Source organism: Taudactylus pleione, unplaced genomic scaffold (genome assembly GCF_031769625.1).
Source record: "Taudactylus pleione unplaced genomic scaffold, aTauple2 ptg000205l, whole genome shotgun sequence".
Lineage (NCBI taxonomy): Eukaryota > Metazoa > Chordata > Amphibia > Anura > Myobatrachidae > Taudactylus > Taudactylus pleione.
The window spans coordinates 6424971-6441913 of record NW_028284607.1 but is presented as its reverse complement, the minus strand read 5'-3'; the positions used below and the strand labels follow the sequence as shown (position 1 = coordinate 6441913).

Here is a 16943-nt window from a genome sequence, read left to right as displayed (position 1 = left end):
GTTCACCAGATCGTGCGGTGTGAAACGACCGCACGATATGTCATTCATCTCTTCGTGCGTCGGCCAGGTACGCATAACTGTTTTTAAGTAATATGTTGCCTGTTTTAATAATCACCTCATATTCTAAAAGTGAAAATTATCTTTTCTAACAGATTTCCGTTGACCAGGGAGCCTCCCCCTACACTGATGGGAACAATGCTCTGGCAAACTGCACCCCAACAGACAAAGCACCTAGCCAAGGGGGAAACTCAGTGGAGCAGCCACTTCCCTCAGCTGAGTCAAGGTACGGATAGTTAGTGGTATTCGGTGTGACTTTGGCACTGATTAAAGACATTTTTAACTCTTTATCTTTTTCAGTGTGACACAGGTGTCTGCTGGACCAAGCAATCTTCCTTCCAGTGCCAGCCTAAGTGAAATCCTGGAGGCTATGAAACACCCAACGTAGGTGCCAAATGATAAAGGGGAGATCTTACTGATGGAAGTGTTTGTGTGTTGGGGGGTAAGGGATTTATAAAAGGGGAGTTGTAAAGCAAGAAATCATTATGTGACTTAGCCTTATAGGGGTATTCAATATGGAGCGAAAACGCAGTTTCTGCGATGTTTTCGCTTGGATGACGTCATTTTCGCCGCTTTTACTTTTACACCGTATTCAATTTGAAAACTTTTCGCCGGTGCAAAAAGTATATTGCATTCGACCCTGCGAAAAAGTATCACCAAGGAATGGGTGGCGAAAAAAAGTACAGAATTGGGGTTTTGGGATGCAACATTTCGGAAACCACCCTGCAACCTTCATACAGTCCCCCAAAGGTAAACTGTGTCAAAAAATGTTAAAAAAATACCTCAGCACTTTCATTTTGGGGCGAAAAAAAAATTGGGGGGTACAAAGTTAAAAACTAGTGAACTACAATCTAGGGGGGTCCCCAAGTATGCCCCAGGAGTTTTTTTCATTGCAGGTGTTTGCGGCAGGTGGATTTTTCACGTTTTTTAAAACTTCACTTTAGCAACTTTTAAATATGCTCTCCCCCATTTTCAAGTACCCACAATTTGCTGGGACTACTTATTTTCTGCAAAAAAACCTTCTAAATACTATTCTTCACCACCTTCCCAAATCCCCAAAATAGCAGCTATCGAGCCCGTTTAAAGACCCCGAAAACCTTCAGCAGGGCTAATCGGAGGTATCCAGAGTGATCCCCCATGTCAGAGCATCTTTTTGGGGGTGTTAGGGTGATTTCCCCAAAAATCTGCAAAGTTTTCGCTGATTTCACTGTCGCCGGGTGCCGTTTTCGACTATTTCATATTGAATACGGGTATAATCGGGGGTGCGCGCGATACTTTTTCGCCGGCAAAAGCTCCGATGTGCGGCGAAAACTTCGACACGCATAGACAGCGAAGTTTACGTTTCATATTGAATACCCTTGTTAGTGTCAGAGACCTCCATATTCTATGTTCTGTGGGTGTAAAAATATTCTAAGTGCAAATGTCAGATTTTTGTGTGATTTCACCACCATTTAAGAGCAGTTTATAAGATATTTTAGAAGATATTGTACAAAACTTTGGGACAGCTGTTTGTAATAGTAAGGGGTAAAAATTTTCAAAGATGCAGTGTAAGTTGTCATATTGATGTTGTTTAAGCAGTACAGGTATTCCACTACTGTCCGAGCAGAAGGGCCTTCCTCCATGCTGCTTCATCAGTGCTGAGGTTGTGCATTGGCTGGTAAATAACATAAGCTGGGTGCAGAATCAGGTGATGGCCATGGACATCATGCAGGTAAAAATCATGGTTATCCTTTCTATAAACTATGTAGACAACTTCCCATCTTTAGCTCATCTTCACCTTTTATGTGCCTTGCAGAAGATGCTGGATGATCAATATATCACACATGCGTCTGGAGAAACGCTTAGAACCTTCATATATGGATTTTACCTATATAGGATTCCGCCTGAAAAGGAACCTGAGAGAAGTGAGAGTAACATTTGTGCTCTTTGATAAGTGCTGGCTACAGGAGATAGTTTACATAGTAAAAAAAATGATGCATATTTGAGTTCTGTATGAGGTAGTACATATTTACAGTGACTGTATCTGTGTACATCTGTTTTGTACATAGAAGTTAATGAATAGTTTTCTCTCTCACAGCAACAGCAACCCTGACACAGCCTAGCCCATGGCATTCTGCTGCAATGGAGGATTTCACAGCTTTTCAGCGGAAATGGTTTGAGGTTGCACTAGTGGAAGAAGAGCTGCTACACTCTGAAATACCACCATTTTTGTTGCCTTGGTTGCCCAGTCGGCCCGCCTCTTATGCAAGTAGGCACAGTTCTTTCAGTCGCAGCTTCGGAGGAAGGAGCCAGGCCGCAGCGCTGCTAGGTAGCTGCCCGCAGAGGGCAGAGGAGCTGATGGAGTGCCAGGTCTAAGAGAATGATCTCCTGTGGACCATCCATGACCTAAATATTGTGGCATGGCGAAAAAGAGCCACATTTTATTATTAGTTTCCATTATTTTTTCTTAAGTACAGTTTCTTCTGAAAAAAAAGTTCTAATAAGAAGATCCCTCTTACATAAATATTTTGTCAGCCTCATTATCTCATGCAGCAGTTGGCAGCATTTAGAGATTATTAGTTACTAAATGAATAGTTCCAAGATTGTGGACATGTGAGCTTTATAAAGTATTGGTGGGGTGATTTTTTGTTTTGTTTTTAGCTCTGATTGACATATAGTATAAAACCATAAAAGGGTCCAGTAACAAAAATTGCTTTGTCTGTCTGAGATGCTGGCTTTAATAGCTGCTTCTGTACAATATGTCAAGCTTAATGCTTGCTCATGCCTCATCTGTACTTTTCTACATGGTCTATTTTCTGCTCTAACTATCAAAGGAAAGGTAAACCAGACTAAGGATTAAGGCTGCACCATTACTGTGTCCATGTGACATCATTGGTTCCTCTCTTGATTTACTGGCTGTAATCCCATCTCCAACAGCTCCTCTACTGCCGGGTATCATGTAACCTGCATGCAATGCATATATCCAGAGCTGTGGAACAAGCTCTGTTACTCATTTTACCCTCTTACTTCCTGGGTGTTTCTACATCCTATCATGTGGACATATTGGGGTCACTGCTGTCATTTGGTATCAATCCTCTCATGCTTGCTGTGATACTGGTCACTCGTTTATTGGATGTTTTCCATTTTGCACCTATGCTTGAATTAGTGCATGCTTTAGTGAGTACGCTGCATGTAGCATTCTCCATCTAATCATATCCAGTCCTTTCTTTTTTATTACGTCAGTCTCCTAATCATTTTCAACTGCACCTTTTCTTTTTCCCCAATTTTTCTCTATTTCACCACTTACCCTTGCTCTTTTCAGCTGCCACTATACCAGAGCAGAGAACAGTAACCCTGGACGTAGATGTTAACAACCGTACTGACCGAGTGGAGTGGTGCAGCTGTTATTATCATGGTAACTTCTCTCTAACAGCTGCATTTGAGGTCAAGCTACACTGGATGGCTGTGACGGCTGCTGTGCTGTGTGAGATGGTGAGCATGTCTTGTGGTCTCTATAGGGATTTTGTCCCTTGCTATGTTTTTCCATTTCTCATTAATAGTCCAATTTGACACATTATTGTTTCTCTACTTTCTCCATCTATTACTGATTCCCCTGTAGGTTCAGGGTTGGCACAGAAAGGCCACCTCCTGTGGTTACCTACTCGTACCTGTTCTGGAAGGTCCATTTGCTTTGCCAAGTTTCCTGTACGGAGACCCGCTGCGTGCTCAGCTCTTCATTCCTCTCAACATTAGCTGCTTAATAAAAGCTGAAAGTGATCATCTATTTGAGGGTGTGTAATGGCATTGTGGGGATTTGTTAAGACATCATGAGGTCAGTATTATACATATCCACTGTTACCCACATTAAGGGGAGATTTAATAAAGCTTGGAAAGGGATAAACCAATCAGCTTCTAACTGACGTGTTACAGGCTTTATTTGAAAAAAATGACAGGAGCTGATTGGTTGGTGCTTTATTTCTCACAATTGTATCCCTTCCCAAGCTTTATTAAATCTCCCCCTAAATATCCCTAAAGAACAACAACAACAACTTTATTGGGACTAAATATGTCTCCCGCCAGGCTTACTCTTCATTACACCTAGTTTTGACAGTAAGGAAATAGTCTGTCCATAGCTCTACAATTGAGCTTTATGAAAGGCTGTTCCATAGAGATTTTATGAGTACGATGTGGCCACTCAACACTGCAGGGCAAAGTGGTAAAATGTATCTGGCTCTCGGCTTCAAGTAAATTGGTGTGTCCCCTATTTGTTTTACTTATTTATTTACCAATCTAGTAAATGTATTGTTCAATTGTTGAAAACTTAAATGAATTATTGAGGTGGTCCTACAGTGGAAATAGGTTGGACTTTGACCTGATGATTTTACTGTTTGTAGCATGCGCATTTATCCATGGATCCGCAAGCCTGCAAATATAGGTGTACTCCCCTCCTCAAGGAGGTGGTGCCAACTGGATGATGGGTGCGCTCATTAAAATGCACAAAGTTGACAGACTGGCACACTTGTTCAAATAAGGAAATTTTGTTTGCTGTAAATGACACGAAATGTTCTTGAATAAAACTAAAGGCTTAAATATTCCTCCTAAGTGCTTTGCCGCTATGGTATACCAAGAAATCAATGTCTTCTTTGAAGTGCTACCTGATGAAAGAGTTGGTCAATTTATAGGTTGATGAGCAAGCTTAAAGCTGTCCATTACTGAAGAATAAATGGAGGCATTTTATATCAGTCCTCTGCTCCTGTTTTAGGTTTTGAACCGGAGACACATTGGGAACGAATGCACCTGTTCCAGGAGGTGATCGCTTCTCGGTAATATTCTTACTCAGTAGCATATTATTATTATCTCTCATCCTTTTCCTTTTTACTTTGATCTACCAGTCTCCTGTCACATTTTCCACTTCTGTAGATTTGGCTTCATCCAGGATAAGTATTCAGCATCTGCATTCAACTTTCCATCAGAGAATAAACCACAGTATATACATGTGACAGGTAAATAAAGATACTTTGGCTTATCAATGTAACTCTGTTTTGTTAGTACTGGCTAAAAAAAATATTCACTTCTGCTTTTCACAATTGTATTTTACTGTAGGGGTTTACCCTAGACCAGTGATTCCCAACCTCGGTCCTCAAGGCACACTAACAGTCCTGGTTTTAGTGATATCCATGATTGTGCACAGAAGGATAAATCAATATAACTGTGGTACTAATTAAGTCACTTGTGCTGAAGTATGGCTATCCCCAAAACCTGGACTGTTAGTGTGCCTTGAGGACCGTGGTTGGGAACCCCTGCCCTAGACTAATAAAAATTTTTTCCCTCCAACACACTGCAAAAAAAAAAACAGCAAAAAAACTTGAATACTACATGATAATAGAAATTCAGAGATCTTTGTTGCAAATACAGGGTTAAGCATCGGTCTGCGTCAAGGCTTATATGCAGCGGCGTCCCTAACTCATAACATTATAATAGCACCCACTATGGGTCATATAATTGCATACTGTTGTGCCACATAAATACAATACCTTGATGCGGCCCAGTGCTTAACCATGTGTTTGCAAATATATTCAACAAAGATATCTGAATTTCTATTATCGTGTAGTACTCAATTTGTTATTTTTTGCAGTGTGCTGGAGGGAACATTTTTTTTTTCTAGTTTAGAGGAATCCTCTCCCTTTACAAGCACCTGTGAAAAACTATTAAGCTGATCTGAGTATTGCTGTTCTGTAGACATGGATGGAACCAGCATTCGGAGGGTGTGCTGGTACCTGTAGTGCTATTTGAAGGTCTCTTCAGGGAGGTTGGCTCTCAACGTAGATATATCTTTGTATGTGTTGTTATTATGTTGCACAACAGTATGCAATTATATGACCCAGAGTGAGTGCTATTATCATGTAGCGTTAGGGACGCCGGTACAGAGAAGCCTTGACACGGCCCAGTGTTTAACCGTGTATTTGAAAATATATGCAACAAAGATCTATGAATTGCTATTATCATGTAGTATTCAAGTCTTTTTGCTGTGTTTTTTTTCTTTTTTGCAGTGTGCTGGAGGGAACATTTTTTTTCTTTTTTTCTAGCTAAGATCAAACTTGTCAGTTAACCTTCATTATCTGCACATACAGTGTGCAGTGTGAATGGCAATTTCCTGAGCATGCATACACACGATGCTCTGTGTTTAGCAGCATTATAGGGGGCGCTACGGGCGTAATAGCATACGGCATACAAAACCCTTAACAGTCCTGACCTCATTCCACAACATAAATTTTTGTATTATTATATTTAAGCCCATCCAGTGTGGTTATTACTTTGTGGTTCATTGTCCTGCTTGAATAGAAATCTTCTGAATCTTGAGGTATCTGGCATACTGTAGCATGTTTTCACCAAGATTTCTCTATCTCTAGCTCTACTGTATATCACATTTTCTCCCTTCTGCCATGGGGGACACTAGGATAATGACTGTATACCACATTCCCTGAGCACAGATAGGCCAGTTTAGTTTGGTGCCCTGGAAGGGGGAACAGCACAGGGAGGATGCTGCTAAGCAGCCTCTTTTAGTTAACTTGTACTCAGAGCGAGTGGTGTGTGAGCGTCTTAGACGACCTCACCACCACCTGTCACGACGTCTGGGTCAGTGTCACCGGCCAGTTCCTGCTCACGCTATTTGGGGCGCAGACGCAGCCGGACAGCAGGGAACAGGTAAGGCAGGTTAAGCCGTACTTATAGCGGGTGTGGGGGGCTTCTGGCGATGCCTCAGTCTGGAGCCAGGTCTTTTCCGCAGCCCTACTAGGCCACAAGGATGTTTGGTAATGGGGCACTGTAGGCTTCCGGCGGCCATTTTCCCTGGGGGTGGGGTTTGCCACAAGGAGAAGGTAGGCTTTCCCCATTAGCCCCTCCCCTGACCCTTGGCGCGTCCCCTGTTCCAAGCTGCCAACCAAAAGGGTTTCTCCTCCTTCTCTCTCCTCCCCTTCCAGCAACCAAAGCAGCCATCCTCCCGCCAAAAGGGTTTCTCCTCCTTCTCTCTCCTCCCCTTCCAGCAAGGAAAGCAGCCATCTTCACACCTCATGCCTGCATCATTGGCTGAGAAAGAGAGGGACACAGACAGGCTCTTGCCTTCCCAGTACCACGCACCCGGTGCCAGGTTGTTGAGCTTTGTGCCCATTATTTTGGCTTGAATGTAATTTTTGTGTGCATTTTTTCTTTCTATATTCTCTTCTCACCAAGTCTTTCTTCTGAGTACTCTGTGTTGCTATATTTCTTTTCTGTCCTTCTCTAACATTCTCTATTACAGACCATTACTTCACTCATTTGTTGATTTGTGGTATAAAGACATTAATTGCCTCTCCTCTATATACACACACTGTCCCCTGGTTATAGTGTTTGGGGATTACCCCCTGGTTTTCATTTGATATGTCTTCCAAGGGTCATGCTACTAAGTCCTCTAACAAGGGAAGTTCTGCTACTCAGCGCACAAGTTTTTTCAGAAGCTGCCATGAGGTTATTTCTAACCTCACCAGATGAGTCTCAAGGGGCATACACACTAGACGATCTTTTGAACAATATGCCTGATTCCAACGTATCGTTCAAAATTGTCTAGTGTGTGTGCTCTATGTCGTTCGGTGTGGGGTCGTCGTCAGCATAGTCAGGTCGGCCCTACATGCAGGCCAACCTGACAATGCGGCTTATGACCCTATGCAGCGGGATGCAGCAGTGGCCAACATGCCGGGCACTTGATCGTCCTTCAAAGACCCCACTGATAGAAATATTTTAGAAAGTTCTCCAACTTTCTATGTGAATGCAGGGGCTGCCGTTCAACCAGCCCTTGCTTCGGCTTCGGTTGCTAAGACTGAGTCAGTGGACAGAGGCCCTCATTCAGAGCCACTCGCTAGCGGCAGTACGCTCGTTCCGAGCGATGTTCGCACATCTGCGCATGCGTACGGTTTTTAGTACGCATGCGCGAACCAGTCAGTGCGGCCGAAAATCGTTGGTACGCAATATAGCGAGGGCCTGCTATTTTGAGTGACAGAATGAGGCGTATGTGGGTGGTAACAGGGGAAGGTGCTTGAAAACGGGGAGTGGAGATCCGAACGCAGGCGTGCTTAAAGGTCAAAACGGGCGTTTTAAGGGAGTGCATAATTAATACAGCAGCGTCATTGACCACGTCACTTGGTTTTTTTTAACTCAGAACTGCTCGCAAAATAGCGGTTGAAAACACCAACCACAAGAATAGCGAGCAGTTCATACGCTGTACTCGATTAATCTAATAAATAGCGGACATGACGTATGGTGCGTGCGGCCAGGGGGCGTTTTTATCAAATAAACGAGCGTATGTTTTGCTCGCTCGTTCAGACTTAGAGGTGGGAACAGACTGCAATTTGCGAACGGATCATTTGAATAGCCACCCCTTGTTTTTGAACGAACGACCACAAATAGCGAACGGCTCTGAATCAGGCCCCGAATCCCTTGAAGAAGGTCTCTGTAAAGGTCTGAATTTTTATTCAAGGTGGACGTCATTTGGGAAACCAGTATGTAACTGGGCGAGGCAGCTACTGATTTGGGCATTCTCGTCTCTAAAATATCTGCTTCATTGGTGGCCACTACAAGGGCCTTTGGTTGCGATCCTGTAGGGCGAACTCAGATTCCAAGAAGGCATTAGAACGTCTCCCTTTTTCAGGTGAAGTCTTATTTGGCCCAGAGTTAGAAAGGATTGTGGTCACGGTAGCTGAGGCAGCGTTTATGCTGTCTGTGGCTCCCATGTCTCGATCTTTTAATCCTTTCGTCCACGAGCGAAAGCAGAGGGCCGTCCTGCTCCAGATCTCAGGGATCCTCCTACAAGCCCTGCGGCTGTCAGTCCTGGGCTACCCGTCAACCGACTTCCAAGCCAGCGGACAGCATGCCAGCCACATGACATGGCGAGCCCACACGCAAGATTTTGAGACGTGGGTGGCTGTCTTCTGCTTTTCTCCAACATCTGGGTGGACAATACTTTAGACATGTGGGTAAGGGGCGTCTTCTCCTTGGGGTACGCCCTAATGTTTCAAGAATGGCCTCCCACTCAATTTTTTTCCACAGGTTTTCCCTCCAGGAAAAGCAGAGGCCTTACCGACCTCTTCTGCTCACCGGCAGCAGGGCACCAGACTCTACACCAATGACTTCTTGGTTCAAAAGCCAGTGTGCTCTTTTTGCCCTATCCTCAACCTCAAGTCCATCAACCCATACCTCGAGGTTCCCAAGTTTCGGATGGAGTAACTTCGCTCCATCCTACTAACTTTGGAGCCAGGGGACACTTTATGGCCTCCCTGGATGTTTAGGATGCGTACTTGCATGTTCCTGTCCAGGAGCCATCAAAGGTTCCTCAGGTTTGCTGTCAGAGCAGACCATTATCAGTTTGGGGCCTTACATTTTGGGCTTTCAACAGCTCCAAGAGTATTCACAAAGGCTATAGCCTTGACGGTGGCTTTCCTCAGGAACAAGGGATATTGCATTCTTCCATATCTGGACAACTTACTCCTTTTGGCTTAGTCTTCGGAGGTCCTTCAGAAACACCTTCTCACCGTGGAAGTTCTTCAGTCACATGGTTGGCTGATAATTTGGCAAAAAAATCCGTCTTAACAAAGGCTTCACCTGGGAGTCCTGCTAATTTTCCAGGCTCAGCATGTCTTCCTTCCCGGAGACGAGATCCAGTCCGTGCAGAACCGGATTCGGGCCCTCCATCAGTGCAGAGTCTCAATCCACTCTTGCATGCAGGTGTTTGGAACTCCAGTCTCCACCTTAGACCAAGTGGAGTATGCACAGTTAAATTCCAGACCCCTTCAACTGCTCGCCTGATGGTACCATTCCCACCTCACCCTTCTGTCTCAGAGGATCCTGATGTCCTGGGAGGTGCCCACTCTCTTATGTGGTGGCTCTAGCACACACACTTGAACATGCTCTTTCCTTCTGGGTTCAGGACTGGGTCCTTCTCACGACCGATGCAAGTCTTCAAGGCTGGGGAGCGGTAGCAAGTAATCACTCCTTCAAGGGCCACTGAACAGCACAGGAAGCAAGACTTCCTATCGACATCCTGGAACTCCGAGCCATTTATAGGGCTCTTTGCCAGGCCAAGTACCTCCTTAACAAGCCTGTCCAGGTACATTTGGACAACGCAACGGCGATTGTGTACATATATCATTAGAGGGGTACTCACAGCAAGAGTGCCACGAGGGAAGTTAGCCACATCCTCCGGTGGGCTTAATGGTACCTCCCACGGAGTCCAAAATTGGGAGACCGGCTTTCTAAGTCGCCAGGACATCCACTCGGGGGGATGGGCTCTGTACCCCGATGTGTTCTTCATGTTAGTAAGTAGCTGGGGTCATCTGGACATAGACCTGATGGTGTCATGCCACAATCAAAAGCTGCCTTGCTACAGTATTTCTCCTGCACAAGGGATCCAGGAGCTTTTCTGGTGGACGCCCTGACTGTTCCAATGGGCGTTTCCTCTCCTGTACTTGTTTCCTTCGATATCTATGATACCTCGGTTCCTGCGGAACCTCAAGCTGAAAGGGTAGCACCGCGATTCTAGCCGCCCCAGACTGGCCCCCTCGGACTTTGTACACCGACCTCCTAGCCCTGTCCATAAACTCCCTGCGGCATCTTCCACTTTGGGCGGACCTGTTGTCGGTGGTCCCTGTCTTGACCTGGACCGCCTTGCTTTGAAGGGGTGACTTTTGAAAAGTCCATCTTAAGAGCTTAAGGGTTTCTCATCTCGTGATTCAAACCCTTCTTGATGCATCGTTATGGAAGACTTATTTTAGCTGGGGTTCTGCACAAAGTTTTAATCCTTGGTATTTTCATTTGGCTCGAATTTTGACGTTTACACAGACAGGAATGGACCTGAGCTTTCGCTTATCCTCTATTAAGGTCCAAATTTCGGCCCTCTCTGTTCTTTTCCAAAAGACGATTGCTCTGCTGCTGGATGTTCAGACTTTCTTGCAGGGTGTTCTCCACCTACAGCCGCCATTTGTCCCTCTTGTGACCGCCTAGGACCTCTCCTTGGTACTTCAGGCCATCCAGGGGGCTCCCTTTGAACCTTTGAGACAGTTGACCTTCGGTGGCTTACCTTGAAGACCGGCCATCTTCCTTCTTGCCATTGCCTCAGCCCGCAGGGTCGCGGACCTTGGTGCTTTAACCTTTTGGTCCCCGTTCCTGAACTAACACCCTGACAGGGCGGTTCTGTATGTGCACCTCGGGTACCTACCTAAGGTAGTCTGACACAATCATATAAACCAGGAGATAGTGATTTCCTTTTTAGTCAGTCCGGAGTCTCCCCCGACACAGTCCTCCTTGGACGTGGTCCTGACACTGGATTTACGTAGCCCAGACTCTAGACATTAGGAATTCAGACTCCTTATTTGTCATTTACGATATCAACAGGCTTGCTGGCTGCGCTTTACCATTGAGCATGCTTATTTTATAATGAATTGTCTGGTCCCAGTCTCAGTATGTGCCCATTCCACCAGGGCAGTCAGGGCTTCCTGGACAGCCCAGAATGGTGCTTCATTGGAAGAGTTTTGCAAGGCTGCCACATGGTCTTCTGTCCATACTTTCATTCAGTTATACCAGTTTTACACCTTTGCCTCTCCAGGTGCGAGTTTTGGTCGAACAGTGCGCCTGATTCAGAGCCGGACGCTCTGAATCAGGGCATTTTTTTTGGGAGCGGCCTTCTGGCCGCTCGCATAGCTGTGGGTGACCACCCACAGTTATAGCGAGCGGCCAGGTTGATGGTCGCGATGGTCAAGACCATCGCGACCATCGGGCTTGCGATGAGACCCTTGTGGCAGGGTCTCGTGGGCGCAAGCCCCAGAGAGCTTTCGGCTCTAACAGAGCCGGAAGCTCTCCCACTGACATCACTGGTGATGTCAGTGGGGCCACCCCCAAACGGCAAGCGTTCCGTTGGGAATGCTTCCGTTTGGCCGGCCACCCCCCGGCCCGCCCACCAAACGGGGCGAGCTGTCACTCACCATCGACAGCTCGCCCCCTTTGGTGCGAGACCCGGAGCGACGGAGCACCCATTGCTAGCCGGGTCTCGCGCATGCGCACGACGGAGCCGGCTCCGTCATGCACATGCCCAGTGGGCAAACATCAACCTGGTTGCCAGCGCTCGCGACCGGGTCTGAATCAGGCCCAGTGTTGGCTGCGGCACAGGAGCGTTCCCTAACTTGAGGGGACAGCTTTAGGACGTCCCAAAGTTAGGATCCCAGTGTCCCCCATGGCTGAAGGGAGAATACAGGATTTTTGTCTTTACCTGTTTAAACCTTTTCTCCTAAGCCATAGGGGACCCTTGGCGCCCACCCTGGTGCTTCTGCTGGTGGTGCTTCTTGCCTACTTCCGGCTACTCCCTCAGCTATTTCGTGTGTGTGTGTGTGGTATATGCCGTTTTTTTCCCTCTACTCCTTCCTCATCTCACTGTCCTTGGGTTTGTGTTTTGAATCTCAGAGAAGATTCACAATTTAATCATACCAGGAACATGAAGCTCAGGAGAGTATAGTGAATTGGTTGATCAAGTGTCAATTGATAAGAGTTGATTGATAAGGAATTGTGAGGACAAGATGGCTCCTAGTTGAAATGTACTTGGCTAGTTGCAGTCTTGGAGGACTGATATGCACTTGGCTAGTTGCAGCCTAAATAGCTGGTATGCACTTGGCTAATTGCAGTCTTGAGGACTGGTATGCACTTGGCTAATTGCAGCCTGAATAGCTGGTATGCACTGAGTGATATCAGGAATTGCTGTAAAAGTTATTGCTTGCTTGAATATACAGACAAGGAATTGCAACTGAAATTGAGGAGTTGTAAATTGGAGATAGTGCACAGAGCACTGAATAGTAGTGCAGACAGCTGGGTGTTATTAGCTGATTGGTCACACAGACACAGAGAGGCTGCGGAATGAATAAACAAAAGTTCACAATACTGAAATGCAGCCGACACTGTTTTTAATGTACTTGCTGGGAATCCACACATACACTGAGGTGAGGCAGGTACTGCTCTGTTGTCACTTGCAGGTAGATCACACACACGCTGGGAAGCGGAAGCCACTGCTTAGATGAACTTGCAGGGAGATCACAGACACTGAACACGAGGAGCTGGAACACACAGAAGGATAACCGCTCACTGGAACCAGAAGCCTCTGCAAAAGCTATAGCAGGCATAGAGTGAAGGGTTGGCTGTAACTTGTGCGATGCAGGATCCAGTCAAAGGCATTTCCTGCAGAGAGCCCTTCCTAATGACTGCTAGTGTGCACCTGAACTGTGCACAGACAAGACGTGATTAATTAGTGTACAGCTGAATCCAGCACACAGACAAGACATGATTAATTAGTGTACAGCTGAATCCAGCACACAGACAAACAGCTAGAGCTGTATACAGACAAGACAGGAATCTGGCTGTTGCAGGATCAAGACAAGATGCAGTATCCCATTGACAACTATAGCTGGGACCTGCCACCAAGATGATCCACTGTCGCAGATCCTAACAGTTTGTTAACTAAACTGACCTATCAGTGCTGAGAGGACGGGTATAGGGGAGAGGTAGCCTGTGCTTCTGGCATAGAAAGATTAACTATTTGGTGCCCAGGTGCCACTGCTCAACTCAGTTTTTGAGAACAATCTTTTTAGCCATATTCTACCATGTCTTTTATGATGGACTGCTGTAATACAGTGGATTTTAAGGGGTATATTTATTAAAGATCTATTTTAATTGATTGATTGAATTGATTTAAAATTGATCAACATCAATGTTGTGTCTCTGGGGCTAAATCACACATTTACTAACAGACTTATTTTTTTTTTCTAATGCTGGGCATACACGGCCAGATAAAATGTCTGTCAGACCGACAGACATTTTATCTGGCCGGCTGCCAGCCACAGATGTCCGCGGCATACACTGTGAGAGAAATCTCACAGTGTATAGCCCGACATCCGCGCTCCGGCCCCGGGGGCGGAGACATTTCCCTGTTCCTTCCGTAGGAAGGAACACAGGAAATGTCTGTCTGTCCGCCGCGCTGGGCATACACTGCCCGATGCGGCCGACAGTTACCGGGTAAATATCGCATCGGACGGGCATGCTGGACAATCCAGCATGCCCGACCGAGCAATATTTAACCCTCGGTCGCCCCCCCCCCCCACGCTACAATTATCGCGGCGATCCGCCGATATCGGGCGGACCGTCCCTATGATTGCAGCGTGTATGGCCAGCATAAGTATTAATGTTTGATTTATCCACAGAAACACAACATTGATGTTGATCAATTTTTATCAATTTTAAATACATCAAAATCGATTAAAATCAACCTTCGGTAAATATACACCTAAATGTTTAAAAACGTTGTCTATATTTCTGATTGTTGCTATTTCAATAATCCCTTAGATTTGTGTTTATTGTTCTTTACTCTTAATAATCAATTTCTTATTTGGAAATGAATAAAGATACAGTGGGACCTATTACAGACAGGTATATTTATTTTAAAATCACTTGATGCACTTTAATTGTACATCGGTGGCCTCTAATCAACTAATTCTGTGACCTCCAAAGACAACTGATTTCTCCACAGGTTTATTTAGTTGTAACTTAGCAATACTAATGTGATCAATTATCATCTATCTTTAGTTGTAATTACAAACATGTCCTCATACACCTAGCCTCAATAGGCCATGTGGCACGAGACGTCTGACTTGAGTGAGCTGCTAAGTCCTGAGACTCTGCTAGTGCCAAGCATCTTTTCCGACGAAAAATGTGCAATGCAAGTAAGATGCACTGGGAGACTGCACTAATTTGATATGTGACACTTGTATGTCTGTCTGTAAATGAAATACAACGGAACTTGGTATGGAAAAAATGCTGCGGCTGCTGCTTCTTAGCACTTTGTATACAGATTCAGACTCAGTCGCACACAGATATACAAGTGTTGCATTTCAAATTAATCATTGCAGCCTCCTTGTGCATCTTAGTCACACCACATTGCAACTAATACCCCTTTTACACTGGAGCTAAAACCCAGGTTATTGCAGGGTTAACCCGGGCAGCTCCTTGGTGTAAAAGGGGTGAGGCTTGGATCGCCAGGTCGAGTGACCCGGCAATCCAACCCAGGTAAATAGCAGGGTTTAACACGGGAGTAACCCGTGAAACCCTGCTTTGTGTACGGAGCACTCCGGGTCTTGATGACCTGCAGTGCGCCGCAAGCCGGCCGATTGGTCCGGCTTCAGTGGTGCTTGGAGATTATGTCATCTCCAGAGTCCACTTTCACGCCGGAAAAGCCGGGTCTATACAGACCCGACTGCGGTGTGAGCGGCGCCGACTCGGGAATATCCCGAGTCGGCGCCGGCTAAATTCCGGGTCTGATCCGGATAGGAACCCTGTTCCAACTCTGGGTCAGACCCGGAATTTTGGTGGAAAAGGGGTATAAGATGAATTTTCAGTCGGCTCAAGCATAACCGCACAGAGGCTGGCACACTGGGAGGAAATGTTTGTCATGACTGTAGCAATAGTGTATGAGGACACATCTGTATCTAGGACACAAGGGCGTATCTATAATGGGTGCCCACAACATGCACCCATTATACCCTGCAATATATAGTTATACTTACCTCTCCGCAGTCTCCAGAATACTGCTCAGCAGTGCCGGGCCGGTGCTGCAGAGTGCATGCGTAGTAGAGTAGGGCGCCATTTTTCCAGAGACCCAGTCATGCGCAGTAGCTTCTGGCTTGGTGCAAGAAATATGAAGGATTGCAAAGGGTTAGAAATATATATTAAAAATGTATGTGTGTGTGCAATTTTTCTTTTTTTAAAGTTTAGTGTTTTTTTTTTTTTTTTTTTACCAGGCTGACTCATTTCATTCTGATTTCAGGTACTGTATTTTTACAGCTCCCTTATTCCAAGCGGAAATATGCTTCAGGTCAACAGAGACGGAGGAGAAATTCTACCAGTTCATCAACTCAAAGCCTGTTTGGTGAAGAAAAGATAGGTTACAACTGGGCCTATAATACAATGCTGACCAAGACCTGGCGCTCAAGTGGCACAGGAGATGAGCGCTTTGCAGACCGCCTGCTAAAGGACTTTACAGACTTTTGTGCAAATCGGGAAAACAGACTTGCTCTCTTTTGGGCCAGCTGCTTGGAGAAAATGAATATGAGTGAACCATGAGTGTATGCTTTGCCATCACTTATGTTTATATAGCTTGAGTCAGCTGCTTAATGGATCGCTTGCTATATTTCACTGCAGATTGGGAGATCTGTGTTTGCTTGTAGTACAGGTTAGGAAAAACATGTAGAAATGTTATTCTTTCATAGTTTGTTTCCCTAAACTTATTGTGCTTTGGAAGAAATCACACTTCTAAGTTGGAGTAAAACACCTTTTGTAAATAATAACCCTAAATCTGACCTCTGTGAGGGCTTTCTACCTGCATTGACCGTTGTCTTGATATCATTTGCAACTTCCAACTGATTTAAGCTGTATCAGTTGGTATTGCCATAGCCAGTTCCCCTATGGGGAATGGAGATTTTCCAAAGCAATAGGCTCTTACTTCCTGAGCACAGGATGTTAACATTTTTATTGCGCTGCCAAACTTGCTATAAACATAGCAGGATTTTTTTCAGACACTGACCTTAAATTCATGTTCTCTCTAAAAGCTTTGCAACCTGTTGTTCCCCTGCAGATGTGGAACTAAAAGTCCCAGCACGCTTTTGAACAAAACACAAAGTACAGGTTGTTTAAGCATCTCCTACATAATAAAATACTATACTGCAGCACCCTAAATACTTAACAAAATGTGAAAGTTGACCTCTTTCTTTGTAGTAAGGTTACAGAAAGCTGCTCATTGGATTCTCTCAAATAAAATGATCATAATGTACAAAATTCATATCGTGACTTCA

The 16943-nt window shown here is 45.2% G+C and overlaps 1 protein-coding gene across 6 annotated transcripts in view; it reads left to right on the top strand.

Moving 5' to 3' along the window:
- The window catches only part of DEPDC5 (DEP domain containing 5, GATOR1 subcomplex subunit), a 125709-nt gene extending 108782 nt beyond the window's left edge, over positions 1-16927 (top strand). For 5 of the 6 annotated variants that reach the window (XM_088477890.1, XM_088477891.1, XM_088477889.1 and 2 more), the window contains 10 exons: positions 153-283; positions 358-441; positions 1636-1768; positions 1853-1961; positions 2135-2365; positions 3359-3528; positions 3656-3827; positions 4799-4859; positions 4957-5039; positions 15920-16927. In XM_088477890.1, the coding sequence (XP_088334016.1) occupies positions 153-283; positions 358-441; positions 1636-1768; positions 1853-1961; positions 2135-2365; positions 3359-3528; positions 3656-3827; positions 4799-4859; positions 4957-5039; positions 15920-16215 (1470 nt within the window). In that variant the 3' untranslated portion in view covers positions 16216-16927. Of the gene's footprint in view, positions 1-152; positions 284-357; positions 442-1635; positions 1769-1852; positions 1962-2134; positions 2366-3358; positions 3529-3655; positions 3828-4798; positions 4860-4956; positions 5040-7016; positions 7184-15919 lie in introns of all 6 variants that reach the window. The other variant, XR_015879234.1, reaches the window with a different exon arrangement.
- The last annotated feature ends 16 nt before the right edge of the window (positions 16928-16943 follow it).